The sequence below is a fragment of the Salmo trutta genome, chromosome 10 (assembly GCF_901001165.1).
Source record: "Salmo trutta chromosome 10, fSalTru1.1, whole genome shotgun sequence".
Taxonomy (NCBI): domain Eukaryota; kingdom Metazoa; phylum Chordata; class Actinopteri; order Salmoniformes; family Salmonidae; genus Salmo; species Salmo trutta.
The window spans coordinates 33,708,904-33,734,966 of NC_042966.1; the positions used below are offsets into that span (position 1 = coordinate 33,708,904).

General features: G+C 42.7%; 1 protein-coding gene across 1 annotated transcript in view; it reads left to right on the forward strand.

Moving 5' to 3' along the window:
- dst (dystonin) overlaps positions 1-26,063 on the forward strand; it is a 219,658-nt gene that overhangs the window by 143,352 nt on the left and 50,243 nt on the right. The window contains exons 36-49 of the mRNA XM_029765353.1: positions 297-6,371; positions 6,482-6,634; positions 11,653-11,868; positions 12,164-12,313; positions 12,537-12,770; positions 13,455-13,607; positions 18,814-19,047; positions 19,286-19,582; positions 19,907-20,455; positions 20,939-21,115; positions 22,090-22,213; positions 24,176-24,384; positions 24,792-25,109; positions 25,714-25,880. Coding sequence (XP_029621213.1) covers positions 297-6,371; positions 6,482-6,634; positions 11,653-11,868; positions 12,164-12,313; positions 12,537-12,770; positions 13,455-13,607; positions 18,814-19,047; positions 19,286-19,582; positions 19,907-20,455; positions 20,939-21,115; positions 22,090-22,213; positions 24,176-24,384; positions 24,792-25,109; positions 25,714-25,880 — 9,056 coding nt within the window. The remainder of the gene's footprint in view (positions 1-296; positions 6,372-6,481; positions 6,635-11,652; positions 11,869-12,163; positions 12,314-12,536; positions 12,771-13,454; positions 13,608-18,813; positions 19,048-19,285; positions 19,583-19,906; positions 20,456-20,938; positions 21,116-22,089; positions 22,214-24,175; positions 24,385-24,791; positions 25,110-25,713; positions 25,881-26,063) is intronic.

The following is a 26,063-nucleotide window of genomic DNA, read 5'->3' on the forward strand; positions in this document are numbered from 1 at the left end:
AGTGAATATTCTGTTCACAGATGCATGCCAGCTTTTAGTGTATCCACTTCTTCTTGCTGTTGAATCACACTGACACAGCCTTGCACTGTTGCGTATGAACTGTTAACATTCAAATGCCTGTCTGAGGGGTGAGTACATGTTTCACCTTGCTTTAGAATACAATTGAATTAGTATGGCAATTTTTCAACAATAATGTCAATTATTAATAAACAATATGATTTTTGTCATAACATTTTGGATTTTGAAATTTGATGGAGAATATGTCTACTCATAATGCTTAATTAATTTTTCCACAGGAGTTTCAGACCATTGCAGGCGTTCTCGAAGTGGGAAGTATAGAGGTCTACTCTGTGTTTAGCTCTGTCCAGAGCGGCATGATCGACCATACCACTGGGCTCAGCCTCCTGGAGGCTCAGCTCATCACCTCTGGCCTCGTTCTGCCTCAGTTCAGGATGTGTCTGGAGTTGGACGAAGCTTTCCATCACAACCTCATTGACGAGGCCACCTGGAAGCAGCTCAGAGAGCTCAACGAAGCCAACCGGAGCATCCTGAGCCCTCCGTTCTCTTCAGAACCTCTCCCTGTGATGGCAGCACTTAGAGAGGGGGCCGTCTCTGAGCGCCTCGCCATGAAGGTTATAGAGATCCAGCTGGCTACAGGTGGGTTGAGGGTGTCCTACACAGGTGATGTACTGACCCTGGAGAGGGCCTTTCAGTTTGGCCTGATCCCTGCACCTCTGTATGTCAAGCTCCTGGAGAGACAGAACACATGGAAGGACCTGATCAACCCCGGCACGGCAGAGAAGGTCTCGCTTACCCAGCTGGTGCAGAGGAGCGTGGTTGATGAGGAGACTGGACTGCGACTGCTGCCATTGAAGAAGAGCCACAATGGGAGCATAGAGTTGACATCCGGAAGAGAGATGAGTGTACTTAGGGCGGTTCATGAGGGGTTGATTGACAGAGAGACCACGTTGAGGCTGCTGGGTGCTCAGCTGTTTGCAGGCGGTATCGCCGACCCCAAAACAGGCTGTAAGCTCACCGTAGAGCAAGCCCTGTCAGAGGGCTTGATCGATCAAGACACTGCCATTGGGATACTGAGCCAGCAGGTCCAAAATGGAGGCATAGTGAACCCTCAGAATGGCAAAAGGCTAACGGTGGATGAGGCTGTTCAGTGTGATTTGATGAGCTTTAGCAGTGCACTCTTGGTGCTGGAGAAACAGAAGGGGCTCATGGGACTTTTATGGCCTCACTCTGGTGAAATCTTGACCGTTTCCACCTCTCTGCGACACAAAATCATCACCAGTCAGCTCGCATTCAAACTGCTCAGCAATAGACAGAAAATTGCGTCCCTTTACATACCAGAATACTCAGAGGTAGTGGATATTAACTCTGCTACTCAAAATGGTTTCATTGATGTACACACAGCAGAGGTATTGAAAACCATTGAAATACCAGATGTTTTTCCTGATGTTGATGACCTTAATGACAGATTTTCTAACTGGCTGATGTTGAGAGAGCTTCAGATTGGAGGATCCCATCGCACTACAGATGATAATGAGATTGATTATGAGAACATAAATACCCCATCTCCCATCGAGGCAAAACAGTTATTTATCTCATACCTCACAATGAATAGTTACATGGATCCAAAATCAGGACAAAGGCTTTTAATATTCGATGGACAGTTGACTAAAATGGCAGAACTTTTAGTTGACATTTCAGTAGAGACAACTGAAAACCAGGTATACAGCACTGGACCTGGTAATGCCACTTTTGAGGACATGTCATTGAAAGAAGACATTTCTGAAGATTCAGAGATGTCCTTTGATAGCAATACTGAGGATTTTGGATATTTGCACATTAACGAGGAAACAGATGGAACAATGAAAGACCATCATGCTTCAAATTTCTTCAAGGAGGAGGAGTCAGATTATAAGCAATCTGACAGTAAAGCATTTTCTAATAATGTGGTAAAGGTGGTAGCACACGATGGAACAGAGGATTCTCCTTCAGCTATTGACTGTGTAAACAATACCACACAGCCTGATTCTGACATTAGCATCTATCAAAGGAACACAAGCAGTATAAGTCTAGCATCCATTGGAATTGATCAAGAATCCTCAGATAATCAATCAAAAGAGACTTTCACTGGAAGTTCAGCCACACAAACTCCTTCCACAGACATGAGCTTGCCCTCAGGTGCACAGGATTGCAAAATGATGATAGCACACAATTTCACAGAGAAGTTATCTAGCTCTGTTAAGAGTACCAGACAGCATGATTCTGTTTTGTCTGATGGCCCATCACCCTTTGAAATTGGGCTAGAAACCTCAGATAAAGCGTTATATAATCAACCAATAGGAGAATCAGCCACACACGCCATGTCAGAAAGCTCAACCCGTACTAAATCATGCTCAGTGAGTGGCAAAGACATTAGCTTGCTAGCACAACGCGTCACAGACGAAGCATCTGTAGCTGTTCATTCTGAAAAGAATGCCGGACAACCTGATTCCAAAGACAATGTTTTGTCTAATAGCATCTATCAAAAGACCAGACACGGTACAAGCCCATCATCATTTGAAATTGGTGTAGAAACTTCAGAAATATCTTCAGATTATCAACCACAAGAGACTGTCAATGGAGTTTCAGCTTCAGAAACTGTTTTGGAAAGCTCAGCTCCTCCTAGATTGTGCTTAGTGAATGACACAGACATGTGTCTGTCATCAGGTGCCAAGGATTCTAAAAAGGTGGTGGCAAAAGGCCTCACAGAGGAAGCATCTGTAGAGGTTAGCTCTTTTAAAAATACCAGTACGAGCCCAGTGCTAACTCAAATTGGTTTAGTCACCTCTGAAACTTATTCAGATAATCAACCAAAAGATACAGCCAATGGAGGTTCAGCCACACAAACCATTGTGGAAAGCTCAACTCCTAGATTCTGCTCAATTGATTCTGAAAAGACTATCCAGCAGTCTGATTCTGAAGCAAATGTTTCGAAGAAGAAGAAGATAAACAACACAAGTATAGTACCCTTTGAAATTGATGTAGAAACCTCACATATAAATTCAGATAATCAACCACAAGAGGCTCTCACTTTCAATGAAGGGTCAGCCACACAAATACTTTTGGAAAGGTCAACCCACCCACTATTGTGCTCAGTGAATGACACAGACAGGAGTTTCCCCTCAGCTGCACCAGATTCCAAAAGGATGCCAGCACAAAAGGAATATTCTAGCTCTGAAAACAATGCACAACATTCCAAAATGGAGGTAGCACACGGTTTCACAGACAAATCATCCATATCTATTGACTCTGAAAAAAATACCAGGCAGCCTTCCTTTGAAATGGGTGTTGTGTCTGACAGAATCTATCAAACCAACACAATGAGCACAAGCCCAACACCATTTAAAATGGATTCAGAAACAGATATTGCTTCAGATAATCAACCTAAAGGGACTTTCAATGGAAGTTCAGCCACACAAACAGTACTGAAAAGCTTTACTTTGTGCTCAGGGAAAGACACAGGCCTGCCCTTGGCCTCAGTTGCACAAGGTTCCCCACAACGTCCCACATATCCAGTGACACCTGGCTGTGAGACAGACAAGGACACCAACTTTGAGACATCGCTATTAGCCACTGCATTGACAGACACCCTTGACACGACCACAGCGTTTCCATGCACTGAAGAAGTAGTGTGGGACAATGACGATGAGAGAGGACTTGCGACCCACCTTCTCAGACCCCAAGTTGAAGAGGGTGGCATTTTGTATAGCATTTCTGAGAAATGCTGTCACCTTGATGCACCTTTTGATAAAGGCCTTGTGGATGAGGAGACTGTGTTAGAGGTGCCGGCATTGCAGCTCCACAAGGGAGATGTCTTAGAGGAAGAGAGAAGCACAGTGGCAACCCCGAAAGAAGCTGTGTCTAAAGGCTCCATATCCTCCCAGATAGCCCTGCAGATCATGGAACAGCACATCCTGTTGGGTGGTGTACATGACCCCAAGTCTGGATGTACTATTAGTGTGAGTGAAGCACTGGATTCAGCGATGATTGATGATGATTTGGCTGAAAAGATCCTTCACAAAGACCCAGTACACAAAGCAATCATCCACCCTGATAGACACTGTACTCACAGCATTTCATATTCCCAGAGTCTGGGCCTCATAGACAACGACGAGGCTGAGAATATACGGGAACATCAAACAGACAAAAAGCTATTGGTTTTGGTTCTTGATGACTCTGATGAGGAAGAATGGGTAGAGAATAGGGATGGACATGCACGGGAAGATTTGTATGCAGAAGGAAGCAAAGAACAGAACTGCGATTCACAGAAGGCCTTACTACCTTTGTTCACCGTTAGTAATGGGCCTGTATGTAGACAGATCATATCACCTATCCTGTCAGATCAGGTAACAGAGGGACGTGTCATCCATGAACTTGAAACAACATCTTCATTAAGGGAAGATAGTGCCTCACATGCCCCCACTAGTCCACTGTCAGACATGGTCCCTGGGTCTAGAAATTCCATCCAAAATGACATTTCGTCAAACAGATCAAGCTCTCTCAGTTTGAGCGATAGTGGAGATAGTGGAGCACCTCAGCGCCAGACTGAGGAATTGACACAGACAGAGGAAGACGGTAGCAGTTCTCTGAGGAGAGACACTGATCTGTCCTGCGAGGCGGTTGGCTTCACTCCGGGTGATGGGCAGCTGGGAGCAGGATACCGTGAGATAGTGGGGGACCAGACTGTTTGTCCTGTTCAGAGTGACTCAGGCGTGTCCTGCTCATCACATAGTGATCTGTTGTCTGATGAAAGGAAAATGGAGAACACTGTTCAGCCGCCAGCCAGCCAGCTAGTCAAGGACTCAGACCGGAGAATAGATAGCTCATCACCAAGAGATTTGTCTGGCGATGTAACAAGCACAGTGTCCGGAGATGTGGGTGTCAGTGGGGATAAAACTGTTGGTGATGGAGTTTCATCGTTTAACACTGTGTCACCTCAGCGACCTCTAGTGAAGTCAGAGAGGGATGTTGGTGGCGAAATCGAGCCCGCATCTTCTCAAAACAGGCACAGTCATAGTAACCCCACCGTTCAGAAAAAGACTCCAGTGCAGCTGACTAACTTATCTGATTTAGCTATTGTATCCAGTGTACATAGCATAAAATCAGGCAGTGACAATAAAGACAGCTACGATATAGGTGATCAAGAGCAGTTACAAACTGCTCCCATTAAAGAGATATCTAGCACAATCACCCCTGATATGACACTGACTGATAAACGCCTGCCAAATTCAAACGCTAATGTTGAAGCTAAAGCTAATGACAGGCTTGAATCAATCAGGAGTGGTGACAGCAAACCACGGAGACAAGAAGGCTCATCTGATGATGGTCTCTCACAGATTACTGATCAAGCGACATCACAGACAGGACAGACAAGTAGCAACGATACAAGTTCGTTGTCAGTATCAAAAATGACCCCAGGGAATCCATTAAAGGCAAAAGAGCCAGGTATGAGATCAGATGTTAAACAAGATAAATGTGGTTCTGTTGAGAATCATCCCCAGCCGATGGCCGTTAATGCTCAACCAGACTCTCACTCCAATACACCCTCAACATCAGAAATTACCTCAGGGCATCCGGTAAAGCCTGGCCTCGGATCAGATCTTACATGTAGGCAGAATCAATGTGGTGCTGATGAGAATCATCCCCATCTGATGACTGTTGATGTTCCACCAGACTCCATGACACATGATAGTGTCCCACCACCTGCGTTGGCGATCTATACTGCTCTAAGGTCTGGTTTAGATGAGCTGGTGAGAATGAGAGTGGAGGGGGCAGATGTTGATGACTTGCAAAAGGCTGAGACCCAAGCAGTGGAGAACATCATCAACCTGATACAGGACAATACACAATCCCATGGAAGAGGTTTTGGTGATTTTGGTGAGGAGACAGATGCAGCACCTGGGCTTATGAAAAGTAGTAGCCCAGATCTCCTCAGGGATCTGTTGAAGCAGGAGGCTCTCCGTTCAGGTAAAACTAGTCCGGAGGAAGAGGAAGGGGAACCCCTCCATGAAGAAACCCCTCCATCTGATATGACCCAGATTCAGTCTCGGCTTCTGCAGGTTCTTCAAAGTGTATCCTCAAGCCAAGACCCTGCCATGTTCAGAGATGTGATAGGAACCTTGAGTAGTATTCTGGGTGGTGCTCCTCACGAGGACAGGCCACACAACCTGGAGATCATCCAGGAGGAGGGCTCATCAGATGAGGCTGAATGTGCTGTGGCAGATTCCATGGAAGCTCCTGACCTATGTCAATCTACAGAGGTTGAAACCATTTCAGACACAGGCAATGCTGAAGCAGTTCAATCTAAAGTCAAGGTAAGTTAATGTTCGAAACGCATATAAATGCCTAGAAAATAACTATTCTTAATTCATATTACATATTATGTATTGATTATGTATTATTCATGAATATTATGTATTTTCAGCAACAGTTCTCTACCCAGGATTATCTGGAGTGTGTGGGCAGACTTCAGGATCATGCAGATGTTCTAGAAGAGATCAGGAATGTCCTGTCAGCCCAGCAGGGCTCTCTGAGTAACAATATGGAGGAGTTACACAGTCATCTGGATGAATCTCAGGTTTGTTATCACATACACAATGTAATAAAAGTTTAGCAAAAATACTATACACACAGTTGAAGTCGGAAGTATACAAACACTTAGGTTGGAGTCATTAAAACATGTTTTTCAACCACTCCACACATTTCTTGTTAACAAACTATAGTTTTGGCAAGTCGGTTAGGACATCTACTTTATGCATGACACAAGTAATCTTTCCAACAATTGTTTACAGACAGATTATTTCACTTATAATTCACTGTATCACAATTCCAGTGGGTCAGAAGTTTTCATCCACCAAGTTGACTGTGCCTTTAAACAGCTTGGAAAATTCCAGAAAATGATGTCATGGCTTTAGAAGCTTCTGATAGGCTAATTGACATCATTTGAGTCAATTGGAGGTGTACCTGTAGATGTATTTCAAGGCCTACCTTCAAACTCAGTGCCTCTTTGCTTGACATCATGGGAAAATCAAAAGAAATCAGCCAAGACCTCAGAAAACAATTGTAGACCTCCACAAGCTTGGTTCATTCTTGGGAGCAATTTCCAAACGCCTGAAGGTACCACATTAATTTGTACAAACAATAGTACGCAAGTATAAACACCATGGGACCACACAGCCGTCATACCACTCAGGAAGGAGACGCGTTCTGTCTCTTCGAGATGAACGTACTTTGGTGCGAAAAGTGCAAGTCAATCCCAGAACAACAGCAAAGGACCTTGTGAAGATGCTGGAGGAAACAGGTACAAAAGTATCTATATCCACAGTAAAACGAGTCCTATATCGACATAACCTGAAAGGCCGCTCAGCACGAAAGAAGCCACTGCTCCAAAACCGCCATTAAAAAACAGACTACGGTTTGTAACTGCACATGGGGACAAAGATCGTACTTTTTGGAGAAATGTCCTCTGGTCTGATGAAACAAAAATAGATATTTTTGGCCATAATGACCATTTATGTTTGGAGGAAAAAGGGGGAGGCTTGCAAGCCGAAGAACACCATCCCAACCGTGAAGTACGGGGGTGGCAGCATCATGTTGTGGGGGTGCTTTGCTGCAGGAGGGACTGGTGCACTTCACAAAATAGATGGCATCATGAGGCAGGAATATTATGTGGATATATTGATGCAACATCTCAACACATCAGTCAGGAAGTTAAGGCTTGGTTGCAAATGTGTCTTCCAATTGGACAATGACCCCAAGCATACTTCCAAAGTTGTGGCAAAATGGCTTAAGGACAACAAAGTCAAGATATTGGAGTGGCCATCACAAAGCCCTGACCTCAATCCTATAGAAAATGTGTGGGCAGAACTGAAAAAGCGTGTGCGAGCAAGGAGGCCTACAAACCTGACTCAATTACACCAACTCTGTCAGGAGGAATGGCCCAAAATTCACCCAACTTATTGTGGGAAGCTTGTGGAAGGCTACCTGAAACGTTTGACCCAAGTTAAACAATTTAAAGGCAATGCTACCAAATACTAATTGAGTGTTTGTGAACTTCTCACCCACTGAGAATGTGATGAAAGAAATAAAAGCTGAAATTTTATTTATTTTTATTTATTTCACCTTTATTTAACCAGGTAGGCAAGTTGAGAACAAGTTCTCATTTACAATTGCGACCTGGCCAAGATAAAGCAAAGCAGTTCGACAACATACAAAAACACAGAGTTACACATGGAGTAAAACAACATACAATCAATGATGCAGTAGAAAAAAAAATAAGACTATATACAATGTGAGCAAATGATGTGAGATAAGGGAGGTAAAGGCAAAACATGCCATGGTGGCAAAGTAAATAAAGTATAGCAAGAAAAAACACTGGAATGGTAGATTTGTAGTTTGAAGAAAGTTCAAAGTTAAAATATAAATAATATGGTGCAAAGGAGCAAAATAAATAAAATAAATAAATACAGTAGGGGAAGAGGTAGTAGTTTGGGCTAAATTATAGATGGGCTATGTACAGGTGCAGTGATCTGTGAGCTGCTCTGACAGCTGGTGCTTAAAGCTAGTGAGGGAGATAAGTGTTTCCAGTTTCAGAGATTTTTGTAGTTCGTTCCAGTCATTGGCAGCAGAGAACTGGAAGGAGAGACGACCAAAGGAGGAGTTGGCTTTAGGGGTGACCAGAGAGATATACCTGCTGGAGCGCGTGCTACAGGTGGGTGCTGCTATAGTGAGCGGAGATAAGGGGGGACTTTACCTAGCAGGGTCTTGTAGATGACCTGGAGCCAATGTGTTTGGCGACGATTATGAAGCGAAGGCCAGCCAACGAGAGCGTACAGGTCGCAGTGGTGGGTAGTATATGGGGCTTTGGTGACAAAACGGATGGCACTGTGATAGACTGCATCCAGCTTGTTGAGTAGGGTATTGGAGGCTATTTTGTAAATGACATCGCCGAAGTCGAGGATTGGTAGGATGGTCAGTTTTACGAGGGTATGTTTGGCAGCATGAGTGAAGGATGCTTTGTTGCGAAATAGGAAGCCAATTCTAGATTTCACTTTGGATTGGAGATGATTGATGTGAGTCTGGAAGGAGAGTTTACAGTCTAACCAGACACCTAGGTATTTGTAGTTGTCCACAAATTCTAAGTTAGAACCGTCCAGAGAAGTGATGCTGGACAGGCGGGCAGGTGCAGGCAGCGATCGGTTGAAGAGCATGCATTTAGTTTTACTTGTGTTTAGGAGCAGTTGGAGACCACGGAAGGAGAGTTGAATGGCATTGAAGCTCGTCTGGAGGGTTGTTAACACAGTGTCCAAAGAAGGGCCAGAAGTATACAGAATGGTGTCGTCTGTGTATAGGTGGATCAGAGATTCACCAGCAGCAAGAGCGACATCATTTATGTATACAGAGAAAAGAGTTGGCCCAAGAATTGAACCCTGTGGTACCCCCATAGAGACTGCCAGAGGTCCAGACAGTAGGCCCTCCGATTTGACACACTGAACTCTGTCAGAGAAGTAGTTGGTGAACCAGGCGACGCAATCGTTTGAGAAACCAAGGCTACTGAGTCTGCCGATGAGGATGTGGTGATTAACAGAGTCAAAAGCTTTGGCCAGGTCAATGAATACGGCAGCACAGTATTGTTTCTTATCGATGGCGGTTACGATGTCGTTTAGGACCTTGAGCGTGGCTGAGGTGCACCCATGACCAGCTCTGAAACCAGATTGCATAGCGGAGAGGGTGCGGTGGGATTCGAAATGGTCGGTAATCTGTTTGTTGACTTGGCTTTCGAAGACCTTAGAAAGGCAGGGTAGGATGGATATAGGTCTGTAGCAATTTGAGTCAAGAGTGTCACCTCCTTTGAAGAGGGGGATGACAGCAGCTGCTTTCCAATCTATGGGAATCTCAGACGACACAAAAGAGAGGTTGAACAGGCTAGTAATAGGGGTTGCAATAATTTCGGCAGATAATTTTAGAAAGAAAGGGTCCAGATTGTCAAGCCCAGCTGATTTGTAGGGGACCAGATTTTGCAGCTCTTTCAGAACATCAGCTGAATGGATTTGGGAGAAGGAGAAATGGGGGAGGCTTGGGCGAGTAGCTGTGGGGGGTGCAGAGCTGTTGAATGCAGTAGGGGTAGTTAGGTGGAAAGCATGGCCAGCCGTAGAAAAATGCTTATTGAAATTCTCAATTATAGTGGGCTTATCGGTGGTGACAGAGTTTCCTATCCTCAGTGCAGTGGGCAGTTGGGAGGAGGTGTTCTTATTCTCCATGGACTTTACAATGTCCCAGAACTTTTTAGAGTTGGAGTTGCACGAAGCAAATTTATGTTTGAAAAAGCTAGCCTTGGCGTTTCTAACTGCCTATGTGTATTGGTTTCTAACTTTCCTAAAAAGTTGCATATCGCGGGGGCAGTTTGATGCTAATGCAGAACGCCACAGGATATTTTTGTGTTGGTTAAGGGCAGTCAGGTCTGGGGAGAACCAAGGGCTATATCTGTTCCTGGTTCTAAATTTCTTGAAAGGGGCATGCTTATTTAAGATGGAGAGGAAGGCATTTTAAAAAAATAACCAGGCATCCTCTACTGACGGGATGAGGTCAATATCCTTCCAGGATACCAGGGCCAGGTCGATTAGAAAGGCTTGCTCGTTGAAATGTTTCAGGGAGCGTTTGACAGTGATGAGTGGAGGTCGTTTGACCGCTGACCCATTACGGGTGCAGGCAATGAGGCAGTGATCGCTGAGATCTTGGTTGAAAACAGCAGAGGTGTATTTGGAGGGCATGTTGGTTAGGATGATATCTATGAGGGTGCCAGTGTTTGCGGCTTTGGGGTTGTACCTGGTGGGTTCATTAATAATTTGTGTGAGATTGAGGGCATCAAGCTTGGATTGTAGGATGGCTGGGGTGTTAAGCATGTCCCAGTTTAGGTCACCTAGTAGCACGAGCTCTGAAGATAGATGGGGGGCAATCAGTTCACATATGGTGTCCAGAGCACAGCTAGGGGCCGAGGGGGGTCTATAGCAGGCGGCAACGGTGAGAGACTTGTTTTTGGAGAGGTGGATTTTTAAAAGAAGAAGTTCAAATTGTTTGGGTACAGACCTGGATAGCAGGACAGAACTCTGCAGGCTATCTCTGCAGTAGATTGCAACACCGCCCCCTTTGGTCGTTCTATCTTGTCTGAAAACGTTGTAGTTAGGGATGAAGATTTCAGAGTTTTTGGTGGACTTCCTAAGCCAAGATTCAGACACAGCTAGGACATCCGGGTTGGCAGAGTGTGCTAAAGCAGTGAATAAAACAAACTTAGGGAGGAGGCTTCTAATGTTAACATGCATGCATGAAATAAATCATTCTCTCTACTATTATTCTGACATTTCACATTCTTAAAATAAGGTGGTGAACTTCTGATTTCAGCTGTATGCTTGAATACACTATCATAACTCTCCCTCAGTGAAAGAATATGCAACCTTCGAGTAGTTTCTAGCCTCTTCAATTTCTCTCTTTATTTCTGTTTCTAAGTTTCTCCTCCTTGCATTGAGCATCTGTCTCAATATTCACCCACTTCTTACATGTCACTTTCCTATTTTCTGACTAAATTCACTCTGTTTCTAGTCGTTGGAAGCACATCTCTCTACACTGGCTGGCTTTCTGACCAGAGATCTGGACATAACCAAGCAGCTGTTAAAGTCTGCCAGTGAGCTCGTTCCCACGCATATCCACCAAGATCTGGCTTCAGCCTTTCGAGAGTTGCAGACAGTTTTTGCAGACATTTGCCAGATGTCTGCAGAAAATAATTATGCTCTAAGGCTGGCTATTGAAACAGGAAAGGTCAGTGTTTGTTTCTCATTGTTTTGATATACACATGTAGGATCTTAGTTTGAGCCAGTTTGCTACAGCAGGAAAATAATCCTGCAGCAACAGGAAATGTGAATTATTTTGTGGATTATAATTAATGGATATTTTGTAAACCTCAAATATACTACAAGTTTTACATTTCCTGCATTGCAGGAAAGTTCTCCTGCAACAGGGTGACCAAATTAAGATCCTACATCTGTAGGAAATTGTGTTACTGAACTGCAGTAAATACGAAGTAAATACAGTGAGTCTTCATTGTGTTTTTCAGGCCCAGTTGAAGTCAACATACCAGGATCTCCTCAGTACCCTTGATAGACTATCAGGCTGTATTCATGACAACTCTGAGATGGCCTGCAACCTCGACATCCTGAACACATTTGACGTGGACACAGTGAAAGACATGATCCAAAAGAATAAGGTATATTTTTATACCTTATTCTCCATGTTCCTTATTCACCTAGAGTTGTCAAACACAGTATTTGAAGGTTATATGGACGAAAATAAAGAAAAGTTTTGTTTTTCACTTGAATGGCACAATATATTGTAATACACATTGCATGTATGCATTACATTTAAACATCCAATGAGTTGTGTTGATTGATTCCTTCCACGTCCATGACCTCCTCTGTCTGTGTTTCTAGGGCATGGAGACTAATCTGTCAGTGACCCACAGACATCTGGAGGACACTGCGTTTGACATCCAGTACTTTATCTCAGAGCATGCCCAGTTCCTGAGTCCGGCCCAGAGCAGGCACCTCCTCAAGTCTCTCAGCGCCACCCAGAGGGCGTTTAAGGAACAGACGGAGAGGGTGGCCAATCAGAGACGCACCCTGGAACGCCACCTGGAGATCAGAGAGGACGAGAGTCAGCAGAAGGTTTGGACACAAATTACTATTTTACAATTAGGGCCATTGCACCTTGGAAAGAGTCGCTTTCAGTTTGTTGAGAAAACTATGAAAATGTATTGGTTGAAGTGAGGTGAGCATGAGAGTGAAGTGTGGTTTTTTATGTATTTTATGGATATATAAACAAATTATTGTATTTCTATATATTTTTGAATATCTATAACATAATATTGTATGCCACTAGAATTCATTAAGTAAGATTTAGAATGATGTGCTTTGAATGTGTTTTAATTAGAAATGACTCTATTGCATCTGTCTTTTAACAACACAAATATCACTGCTTGACCACTGCCAAACGCTAACATTTCTCCTGGTCGTGTTCACGGTTCACAGGCTTCAAGACACCTTTGAACTCTAAACTCCAGAAGATAAACTCAAAATGCATCTTCAGTGTGGGGACGTTTTCCCCCACCAACCTGTCAGCACTAACACACTTGTGAATGTCCTATTGCTGTCTACTGGACCCGTCCACTTTCTTTACCAAGTCAGAAAGCTGGCTTGTTGTGTGGCTAGCATGTTTACAGCATACTCAGACCATTGTCCTAGGGGGTTGACTGTCTATAAATGTCCGGTATGATTAGTACGCAACATGTAGTGTAAACTGAGACCTGGTGGGTGGTGTAACATAGTAACGTTGATCTCTGATATGTGCAGTACATGGAGGACAAACAGAAGGTGTTCTCAGACAAGCTGCAGGAGCTGTGTGACAACCTGACCAATACAGAGAACCGTCTGATAGGCCATCAGCAGCAGACCAAGGGTGCAGCAAGTGTGGAAGACCTGCAGCACGTGCAGCAAGAGCATCAGGTTCAGTAAAACATGCTGGTTAACTAGTCAATCAATTACATCTGAGCTTCAGAGTGTATGGCTACAGTCTTTTTTCTTTATTTATCGTATACTTAAGTGATAATGCCAGAGAAGCCGGTGTTTGGAGGATATATTGGCACGGGTGTTGTTAGGACCAAGACGAAGTCGAGGGGCTATGCGTTCTATGGAAAATAATGAACAATGTGGAAGGTGTGTTCCACGACGCGCGAAGTGGAACTGACCTTCCACGGAGATGCATTATTTTCCAGAGAACCATTTTTTACCATGGCTATAATTTAACAGATTTGCCACTGGGAATGTGTAATATATAAATATATATATATATATATATATAAATATATATATATATATATATATATATATATATATATATATATATATATATATATATATATATATATATATAAAATAAATATATATATATATAAATAGAAATATATATATATAAATATATATATATATATATAAATATATATATATATATATATATATATATAAATATATATATATATATATATAAATATATATATATATATATATATAATATAAATAGAAATATATATATATAAATATATATATAAATATATATATAATATATATATATATATATATATATATATATATATATATATATATATATATATATATATATATAAATATATACAGTACCAGTCAAAAGTTTGGACACACCTACTCATTACAGTTTTTCTTTATTTGTACTATTTTCTACATTGTAGAATAATAGTGAAAACATCAAAACTATGAAATAACACATATGGAATCATGTAGTAACCAAAAAAGTGTTAAACAAATCAAAATATATTTTATATGTGAGATTCTTCAAAATAGCCACCCTTTGCATTGATGACAGCTTTGCACACTCTTGGCATTCTCTCAACCAGCTTCATGAGATAGTCACCTGGGCAGTATTTTCACTGCCGGATAAAAAACGTACCCGATTTAATCTGATTATTACTCCTGCCCAGAAACTAGAATATGCATATAATTATTAGCTTTGGATAGGAAACACTCCAAAGTTTCTAAAACTGTTTGAATGGTGTCTGTGAGTATAACAGAACTCATTTGGCAGGCCAAAACCTGAGAAGATTCCAAACATTCCAAACAGGAAGCGCCCTCTCTGACCATATCTTGTCCTTCGTGATCATCTCTAACCAAAACAGGGGATCTCTGGCATGACGTGACACTTCCTACGGCTCCCATAGGCTCTCAGAACCCGGGAAAAAGCTGAATGACGTAATTCTAGGCCCTGGCTGAAAAGCATTAGCGCATTTGCTAAGTGGTCTATCAGCGGACAATGGGACTGAGGCTCGTGCATGAGACGACCCCATGTTTTTATTCTTTCGTCTTTGAATGGATACAACGACTCCCGGTCGGAATATTAACGCTTTTTTACGAGAAAAATAGCATAAAAATTGATTTTAAACAGCGGTTGACATGCTTCGAAGTACGGTAATGGAATATTTAGAATTTTTTTGTCACGATATGCGTCGTGCGCGTAACCCTTCTTTACCATTCGAATAGTGTCTTGAACGCACAAACAAAACGCCGCTATTTGGATATAACTATGGATTATTTTGAACCAAATCAACATTTGTTATTGAAGTAGAAGTCCTGGGAGTGCATTCTGACGAAGACAGCAAAGGTAATAACATTTTTCTTATAGTAAATCTGACTTTGGTGAGTGCTAAACTTGGTGGGTGTCTAAATAGGCTAGCCCGTGATGGCTGGGCTATCTAGTCAGAATATTGCAAAATGTGTTTTCACCGAAAAGCTATTTTAAAATCGGACATGGCGAGTGCATAGAGGAGTTCTGTATGTATAATTCTTTAAATTATTGTTATGTTTTTTGTGAACGTTTATAGTGAGTAATTTAGTAAATTCACCGGGAGTTTGTGGGGGGTATGCTAGTTCTGAACGTCACATGCTAATGTAAAAAAGCTGGTTTTTGATATAAATATGAACTTGATTGAACAAAACATGCATGTATTGTATAACATAATGTCCTAGGGTTGTCATCTGATGAAGATCATCAAAGGTTAGTGCTGCATTTAGCTGTGGTTTTGTTTTTTGTGACATTATATGCTAGCTTGAAAAATGGGTGTCTGATTATTTCTGGCTGGGTACTCTGCTGACATAATCTAATGTTTTGCTTTCGCTGTAAAGCCTTTTTGAAATCGGACAGTGTGGTTAGATAAAGGAGAGTCTTGTCTTTAAAATGGTGTAAAATAGTCATATGTTTGAAAAATGGAAGTTTTCGGATTTTAGAGGAGTTTGTATTTCGCGCCACGCCCATCATTGGATATTGGAGCAGGTGTTCCGCTAGCGGAACGTCTAGATGTAAGAGGTTAACAGGTGTGCCTTGTTAATTTGTGGAATTTCTTTCCTTCTTAATTCGTTTGAGCCAATCAGTTGTGTTGTGACACGATAGGGTTGGTATACAGAAGGTAGCCCTATTTGGTAAAAGACCAAGTCCATATTATGGCAAGAACAGCTCAAATAATCAAAGAGAAATGACAGTCCATCATTACTTTAAGACATGAAGGTCAGTCAATCAGTCAAATTTCAAGAACTTTGAAAGTTTCTTCAAGTTCAGTCGCAAAAACCAGCAAGCGCTATGATGAAACTGGCTCTCCGCTTGCTGGTTGTCCTCTGCTGTAGAGGATTCGTTCATTAGAGTTACCAGCCTCAGAAATTGCAGCCCAAATAAATGCTTCACAGAGTTCAAGTAACAGACACATCTCAATGTCAACTGTTCAGAGGAGACTGCGTGAATCAGGCCTTCATGGTCGAATTGCTGCAAAGAAACCACTACTAAAGGACACCAATAAAAAGAAGAGACTTGCTTGGGCCAAGAAAGACTGCTGAATATCTGTCCTTTGTTCTGATGAGTCCAAATGTGAGATTTTTGGTTCCAACCACCGTGTCTTTGTGAGACGCGGTGTAGGTGAACGGATGATCTCCACATGTGTGGTTCCCACCGTGAAGCATGGAGGAGGAGATGTGATGGTGTAGGGGTGCTATGCTGGTGACACTGTCTGTGATTTATTTAGAATTCAAGGCACACCAAACCAGCATGGCTACCACAGCATTCTGCAGCGATACACCATCCCATCTGGTTTGCGCTTAGTGGGACTATCATTTGTTTTTTAACAGGACAATGACTCAAAACACACATCCAGGCTGTGTAAGGGCTAATATACCAAGAAGGAGACTGATGGAGATCTGCATCAGATGACCTGGCCTCCAGAATCACCTGACCTCAACCCAACTGAGATGGTTTGGGATGAGTTGGACCGCAGAGTGAAGGAAAAGCTAGCAAAAAGTGCTCAGCATATGTATGAACTCCTTCAAGACTGTTAGAAAAGCATTTCAGGTGAAGCTGGTTGAGAGAATGCCAAGAGTGTGCAAAGCATTGACAAGACGGCCTACAGGGAGGAGGTAAGGGGCCTCAGAGTGTGGTGTCAGGAAAATAACCTCTCACTCAACATCAACAAAACAAAGGAGATGATTGTGGACTTCAGCAGAGGGAGCAGCCCCCCCCCCCCCCTATCCACATCAACGGGACAGTAGAGGAGAAGGTGGAAAGTTTAAGTTCCTCGGTGTATACATCACAGACAAACTGAAATGGTCCACCCACACAGACAGCGTGGTGAAGATTGCGCAACATCGCCTCTTCATCCTCAGGTGGCTGAAGAAATTTGGCTTGTCACCCAAAACACTCACAAACTTTTACAGATGCACAATCGAGAGCATCCTGTCGGGCTGTATCACGGCCTGGTACGGCAACTGCACCGCCCTCAACCGTAAGGCTCTCCAGAGGGTAGAGCGGTCTGCACAATGCATCACCAGGGGCAAACTACCTGCCCTCCAGGACACCTACAGCACCCGATGTCACAGGACGGTCAACAAGATCATCAAGGACAACAACCACCCAAGCCACTGCCTGTTCACCCCGCTATCATCCAGAAGGCAAGGTCAGTACAGGTGCATCAAAGCTGGGACCGAGAGACTGAAAAACAGCTTCTATCTCAAGGCCATTAGACTGTTAAACAGCCATCACTAACATAGAGAGGCTGCTGCCAACATACAGACTCAAATCTCTGGCCACTTTAATAAATGGTTAATAAAGGTATCACTAGTCACTTTAAATAACGGCACTTTAATAATGTTTACATATTATATTACTCATCTCATATGTATATACTGTATTCTATACCATCTACTGCATCTTGCATATGCCGCACAGCCATCGCTCATCCATATATTTATATGTACATATTCTTCCTCATGCCTTTACATTTGTGTGTATAAGGTAATTGTTGTGAATTTGTTAGATTACTTGTTAGATATTACTGCATTGTCGGAACTAGAAGCACAAGCATTTCGCTACACTCGCATTAACATCTGCTAACCATGTGTATGTGACCAATACAATTTGATCTGATTTGAGCTGTCATCAAGGCAAAGGTGGGCTACTTTGAAGAATCTATAATCTAAAATACATTTTGATTTGTTTAACACTTTTTTAGTCACTACATGATTCCATGTGTTATTTCATAGTTTGTAGAATGTAGAAAATAGTAAAAATAAAGAGAAATCATTGAATGAGTAGGTGTGTCCAAATGTTTGACTGGTACTGTACATTTTACAGACACAGTATATTTTACAATAGTTATCTTTTGTTTGTTTTTAGTCCCACCATTCAGCTCCACTCAACCCCTCACATCTATCACTGAACACCATCCAGTTTTGATATCTATTTGCCATATATTTTTCAACTGTGCTGTGATGTTTCACAAAATACTTGCTAGTTTAGCTAACCAAACTATCAGCCCTAGCTTGCCATTATGAAAATCGAATTCAATAATGCTCATAATTTCAAAAGCAGCTCAAACATAGAACATGTACGAATGAACTATAGCCATTGAATTCTACAGTGCAAATATAGCATGTGTTATAGGGAAATAATGCACGTTCTAGAATGCCCTTCAAGCCAATCAGAAACAAGTATTCAACAATACCATGGTATAAACAGATATACACATTATTTTACATATGTATTGCTCTTATACTGAATCTTGTTTGATGGGTTCACTAATTTATAGATGAATATTTATTTTATTATGTTTTCTGCGTCTGTGTTGGTTAAATGTTAAATGTCCAGGCCTTGCAGAAAGACATCTTGACCAATGGCAGTGCCTTGAATGAGGTCATCAGTAGCACCAAGAAGTTCCTGGATGAGAATCGGTCTAAGCTGACCCCAGATCAGATCATTGCCATCGAGAGCAAGCTGGATGACGCCAAGAGCAAGGTCAAACTTATCAACCAACGGGCCGAGGAGTCAAGGAAAGACCTGGAGAAGTCTGTGACCACTGCTATCAAACAGGAGACTGAGAAGGTTGGAAAGCATATTGTATTTTGCATGCATCAACATTATCGATATGTCTGGATCTGAATCATGACAATTCAACTTTCTATTGTAGGTAGTTTACATTAAAAGAAGGATCCGCTTAAAGACACATGTTACTCTGCTTGATGATTGCCTACTTAAAATATCTATGTCAAAATGTATAGATCTCATCTATTTAAACATATAACTTAAACATCTTTTAACTCACTATATTCTATCTGTTTAGGAGGTTGCTGTTGAGCAGCTTGAGGAGAGCAAGAACAAGATTGAGAGTCTGCTGGACTGGATCAACAACATGGGGAATGAGAAAGGGATGGGGGTCGATCAGACAGACCATATGGGCATACAGAACGGGAACATGCCGTTGCAGTCGGAGACCTCGGCCAAGAACATTCTGGGTGAGGATGATGACCCCAATGGAAACAATGGAAACGCTTTCCAGACTACAGAGAACGACACTGAAGGACAGGCCACAGTGAAGACCCCAGAACAGGACCTGGAAAAGCAGTATGACAGAGTCAAGGTAAATAAACCTATTCTCTCTGGTGGTGCTTGATTCATAGTGGCTTGTTGTCAGTTAAATTCATTGGATACACATGACTCAGGTCCCTTTTTCTAATAGCTGCATTGACCTTCTCTTTCATCTGTTCAAGTCACATTGTCACACAAAGTACTTTTGTACTGAAATGCGATTTTTCCACTTTATTTTATATTTGATATCCATCTTTTGTCTTGTGTGTTAAATTTCAGTGTTGATGTTTATCATGTGATCATTTTCTGTGTTATGTTCTGTAACTTTGACAATAAAGCTTTTTGAATTTGAATGGACTCTCTCTCCCCCTTCCAGGCTCATCACCAGGAGATCTTGTCCCAGCAACAGGAGCTGATCATGGCCACCCAGTCAGCCCAGGCTCTGCTGGACCACCAGGCCCATGCCTTGTCGCCCACAGATAAGGACAAGCTCCAGAGGGACATCCAGGAGCTGAAAGGACGGTACGACTCTTCCCTTACGCAGGCAGAACAGCAGATGAAGCAGGTGGTCCAGGTTCAGGAGGAGCTGAAGAAGTTCCAGGGAGACTGTGAGGAGTTTGAGGGCTGGCTGCAGCAGGCTGAGGGGGAGGTGGAGGAGCTGGGAGCCCCTGCTGGAGCTCTCAACGACCTCACAGAGAAGCTCCAGAGACAGAAGAGCTTCTCTGAGGACGTCATCTCCCACAAGGGAGACCTGCGGTTCATCACAATCTCAGGACAGAAGGTGTTGGACGTGGCGAAGGCCTGCGGACGCTTGGACCCTGGTGGGAAAGATGCCCAGCTGGAGGTGGATACCACTGCAACCTGTGCTGCTGTGAAGGAGAAGCTGGACTCAGCTGCTGGTCGCTTCAAAGCCCTACACTCTCAGGTAAACTCTACACCAGTACTAGTAAGACTGTTTTAGCCCTCTGAGCTAAAGCCTAGTTAATGATCACATGCACGTTGTTCACTGAACCACCTTGGTAGCACCAGGAGGCCTACCTATTTAAATCAGTAGGGTGAGATCAAACACTGAGTGAGACACGTCTCAGGCCGATTGAATGGATTTCTTTTTAAGGAATGTAATAACCTACTCACACCACACAGGGGAAGCATTTCTGTTTGAACAAAATGAAAACAAAGGAGCTATTGTTTTGTTTCACAACACTGGTTCACTCTCATATACAGAGGTAAAGGTTGATTTTGTGTAACCCTGCATCTTAAAAATAATGAAGGTTATACGCTCTTTCATTATACACTATATTGTTGTCCAGATGTTTTAGGTGCTGATAAGAGAGTAGGCGATCAATGCTCCATGCATTCAAAGTTAGTAACTACCATAGCAATCAACATCTCAACTCATTTATTTCAGTGCAATGATCTTGGCAACAATCTCAGAGACGTGGTGGACAAGTACAAGAAGTATGAGGACTCGGCTGCTGGTCTCCTGAAGTGGCTCAACAACTCAGAGGAGGACGCCAGAAGGCAACAGTCTGAAGCCATCGCTGCCGACCCTCAAACCCTACAGAAACAGCTGGAGGACACCAAGGCATGACGAAACTCTAAAAATACTCACCAAATCAGTATGACCTTTATCAACACAAATCACATTACCGCAGTCTAACAGACTCAGAGGTAGAGGGCGACTTGAGGAATAGCTGTTTACACAACAGCTTTTTGTTCAGAGTTTACTGACTGACGGCCCTGAGAACTGAATGGGTTTAGAGGTCATTACACTGCTTCAGACTCCCCTGTCCATATACAGTGTTTCCACTCACTTTAAAACAACACTGCTATTTATAGGTCCACATTCAAACCTCCCAGCAGTCCGAAGACACGAATAGCTTAGCCATGGGTGCATTTGCTTGCGTATGCCTTTGAGGAGGGGTGGAGGGAGGGGTGGTGGGGGGTCACGATTGGAGTTGGACTGGACAGAGGCGTAGAGAATGCCTATTATCCTGAAATAGATGATGTACCTGCAGTACACTCTGATTGAGTCCAGCTGGCTTGCAAATGAAAGTATGTCATGTAGAGAGAGAGGGAGTCTTGTTTCATTACATCTCTCTAGGGAGTTGCATTGCAGTGACTCAGAGATACAGAGAGAGTGGAGGCGCCTGAAGCTCAAGAATGTAGAAGTGTCTCTTGTGGTTTTGGTAACAAAATCATGTCAGAACAATGCTATGTTTCCCCCGGAGTGCAAAGCAGTGCAGCAAACTGTATGTACAGTTGCAGTAGTATAGTTCCAGTATTTGAGTGCTTGAATGACACATTTAATTTTTAGATGCTTATACATAATAGTTGTCCTTAGCTTTAAATCTGTATAATTACAGCATTTTTGTAATGATATAGTATAGCTGGAGTTGAATTATATATCTATATGGAGCAGTGTGGTTTGTCTGTAAGACATGTTGACTGTCATGTTGACTGTCATGTTGACTGTCATGTTGACTGTCATGTTGACTGTCATGTTGACTGTCATGTTGACTGTCATTGATCCTCTGTGTCTGTGTTTGTCATGGTCAGGGTCTGCAGGGTCAGACTACTGGTCGCCAGACTGCTGTGGAGACACTCCGCAAAACAGCTGACTCTCTGGTCACCGCCCAGGGGGAGCTGTTGACCAATCAGGACCATATCCATGAAACAGTAGGTAAGTGATCAGACTAAGTATGGATTCTCATCCAATGCTATTTCTAGAAATATTTATAATGAAATACTTGACAATATAGTGAATATTTACAATGAAATACTTGACAATATAGTGCCACAGCCAATGTGTTGTTACTATCATTGACACCGTGAAATAGCAATTCAGAAATGTTGGGGTGAAATAGTAGTACTGGAATGTTAAGTCGGATTACCTTATTCCTAATCATATTGCTATTGGCCGACTCTCAAGTACAGTCGTGGCCAAAAGTTTTGGAATGACACAAATATTAATTTCCACAAAGTTTGATGCTTCAGTGTCTTTCGATATTTTTGTCAGATTTTACTATGGAATATTGAAGTTTAATTACAAGCATTTCATAAGTGTCAAAGGCTTTTATTGACAATTACATGAAGTTGATGCAAAGAGTCAATATTTGCAGTGTTGACCCTTCTTTTTCAAGACCTCTGCAATCCACCCTGGTATGCTGTCAATTAACTTCTGGGCCACATCCTGACTGATGGCAGCCCATTCTTGCATAATTTTGTCAGAATTTGTGGGTTTTTGTTTGTCCACCCGGCTTTTGAGGATTGACCACAAGTTCTCAATGGGATTAAGGTCTGGGGAGTTTCCTGGCCATGGACCCAAAATATCAATGTTTTGTTCCCCGAGCCACTTAGTTATCACTTTTGCCCTATGGCAAGGTGCTCCATCATGCTGGAAAATGCATTGTTCGTCACCAAACTGTTCCTGGATGGTTGGGAGAAGTTCCTCTCGGAGGATGTGTTGGTACCATTCTTTATTCATGGCTGTGTTCTTAGGCAAAATTGTGAGTGAGCCCACTCCCTTGGCTGAGAAGCAACCCCACACATGAATGGTCTCAGGATGCTTTACTGTTGGCATGACACAGGACTGATGGTAGTGCTCACCTTGTCTTCTCCGGACAAGCTTTTTTCCGGATGCCCCAAACAATCGGAAAGGGGATTCATCAGAGAAAATGACTTTACCCCAGTCCTCAGCAGTCCAATCCCTGTACCTTTTGCAGAATATCAGTCTGTCCCTGATGTTTTTCCTGGAGAGAAGTGGCTTCTTTGCTGCCCTTCTTGACACCAGGCCATCCTCCAAAAGTATTTGCCTCACTGTGCGTGCAGATGCACTCACACCTGCCTGCTGCCATTCCTGAGCAAAGTCTGTACTGGTGGTGCCCCGATCCCGCAGCTGAATCAACTTTAGGAGATGGTCCTGGCGCTTGCTGGACTTTCTTGGGTGCCCTGAAGTCTTCTTCACAACAATTGAACCGCTCTCCTTGAAGTTCTTGATGATCTGATAAATGGTTCATTTTGTGTGCAAAGCAATGATGACGGCACGTGTTTCCTTGCAGGTAACCATGGTTGACAAAGGAAGAACAATTATTCCAAGCCCCACCCTCCTTTTGAAGCTTCCAGTCTGTTATTCGAACTCAATCAGCATGACAGAGTGATCTCCAGCCTTGTCCTCGTCAACACTCACACCTGTGTTAACGAGAGAATCACTGACATGATGTCAGCTGGTCCTTTTGTGGCAAGGCTGAAATGCAGTGGAAATGTTTTTTGGGGGATTCAGTTAATTTGCATGGCAAAGAGGGACTTTGCATTTAATTGCAATTCATCTGATCACTCTTCATAACATTCTGGAGTATATGCAAATTGCCATCATATAAACTGAGGCAGCAGACTTTGTGAAAATAAATTTTTGTGTCATTCTCAAAACTTTTGGCCACGACTGTATTCTTTGTATGTGCTGTATATTTATGATACAGTAATCTCTTCCATGTGAAGGACCTTAGCTGGAAGGTCTTACGGAGAGAACAGTGAAAACCCTGACTCGAGTTGCTCATAATTCAAGAATTGTTATTCCAAAGTGGTATGAACTTTTACCAGTGCTAAGCATTGACCCAAAAACATTGCCTTTTGACTCTGCTCTTAGATGATATTGTGGAGAGGTATGACAACCTGTCTAAGTCAGTGAGTGATCGTAATGAGAAGCTTCAGATCACCCTGACCCGCTCCCTGAGTGTCCAGGATGGCCTGGATGAGATGATGAGATGGATGGAGGGAGTAGAGGAGAGTGTGAAGGAGAAAGGACAAGTCCCTCTGGATTCAGCAGCCATTGGAGATGTGCTCAGCAAAGAGGCAGTATGTACTGTAAACATTAACTTTGTAGAACTGTTTTCTGCCAGTCAAATAGACAGAGCATCATTATCACCATAGCTTCACCTTAATGTAACTGGTCATTTTTGCTCAACAGTTGATTCTGGATTTCTATCTACCACAGGCGGCTGGTTGCACCTTAATTTGGGAGGAATGGCTCATATTAACGGTTGGAATGAATGGAATGGTATCGACACATCAAACGCATGGTTTCCTTGTGTTGGATACCATTCCAATCACTTCATTCAAGTCATTATGAGCCATCCTCCCCTCAACAGCCTCCTGTGGTCTCTACATTGACTTCTTCAGATGATGAAACCTTAACTATAAAAAACTTTTAAAGCATTAGAATGGCTCTAAAATCGAATTCATCCGTTGTGTTTCTCTTCCAGGCTCTGGAGCAGGATATTTCCAGTCGCCAGAGCAGCATCTCTGCCATGAAGGCCAAGGTTAAGAAGTTTGTGGAGACAGCTGACCCCGCTGCAGCAGCTCTGCTGCAGTCCAAAATGGACACCCTCTCTCAGCGCTTCTCTGACGCCTGTGACAAACACAAACACAAGCAGGGCCAGCTGGAGCAGCTGAAGGACAAGGTGGAGGAGTTTGAGAAGACAACGGAGAAGGTGCAGCAGTTTGTCCTCAGGCGCTCTCAGGCCCTCTCTGAAACAGACGGACCAGGGAAAAACGTCAACGAGCTCTCGCAGCTCATGCAGGTAGCTAGTCATCAAATATGTTTCATCCTTTGAACATGTTTTCAGAATAACATATTTTCTAAAAGGATATATGTTCATTTAAAGCGGCAATCAGCAGTTGAAAAAAATAACAAAGTGGACTCCAAGACCCAGTTTCGGTAAAAAACTGAGGGATGGGCCTGGAGAAATGCCACCACTCTATTTTATTTGATTTAACCTTTATTATACTAGGCAAGTTAAATAAAGGCTAAATAAAAGTAGTGATGCCTCTAGCACTCAGATGCAGTGCCTTAGACCGCTGCACCACTCGGGAGCCCATAGACAGAGCTATGGATGCAACAAATACCCATCCATGATATCACAATGCTAGTTTTAACCATGTTTGGAGGCTATGTAGTGTTTGTTTACATTTACTTTGTTTACAGTATAACAAGCTGATATTTTGGGTTACGACAGTTGAATTAAGCTCATGAGGCATTTCTAAGTTATATTCTTCAAGAATCACTTGGTAAATATCATTAAGTCCAAAAATGGATGTAACAACTGCAGATTGCCCCTTTAATGGCACATGTTCAACCACGCATTGCTCAATAATGATCTTCTAACTATTTGAATGTTTCTGTAGGATACTAACACTGAGTTGGCTGAACATGCCAAGGATGTGGAAATGCTGCAGATGCTGTCAAAGGAACTGGCCAATATGGGTCCAGAGGGAAGCAAGGCCCAGATTCAGAGCAAGATGGACAACCTCTCCAACACCTTCAATGCCTTCAAAAACACTGTGAAAGAGAAGTAAGTGAAGATGACGGTTGCAGAGCTAACTGCTGGTCCTCATGTGTAGGTTACTGTGGGAATACTTCTCATTTGACAAAGGATACACATTATTGTTTTCTCTTGCCTGTTGATAGTCTTGTTTTGGCATATTTGATATGTCTCTGTAATGTGATGTGACTGTGGTTGTCTTCTCCCTTCTCT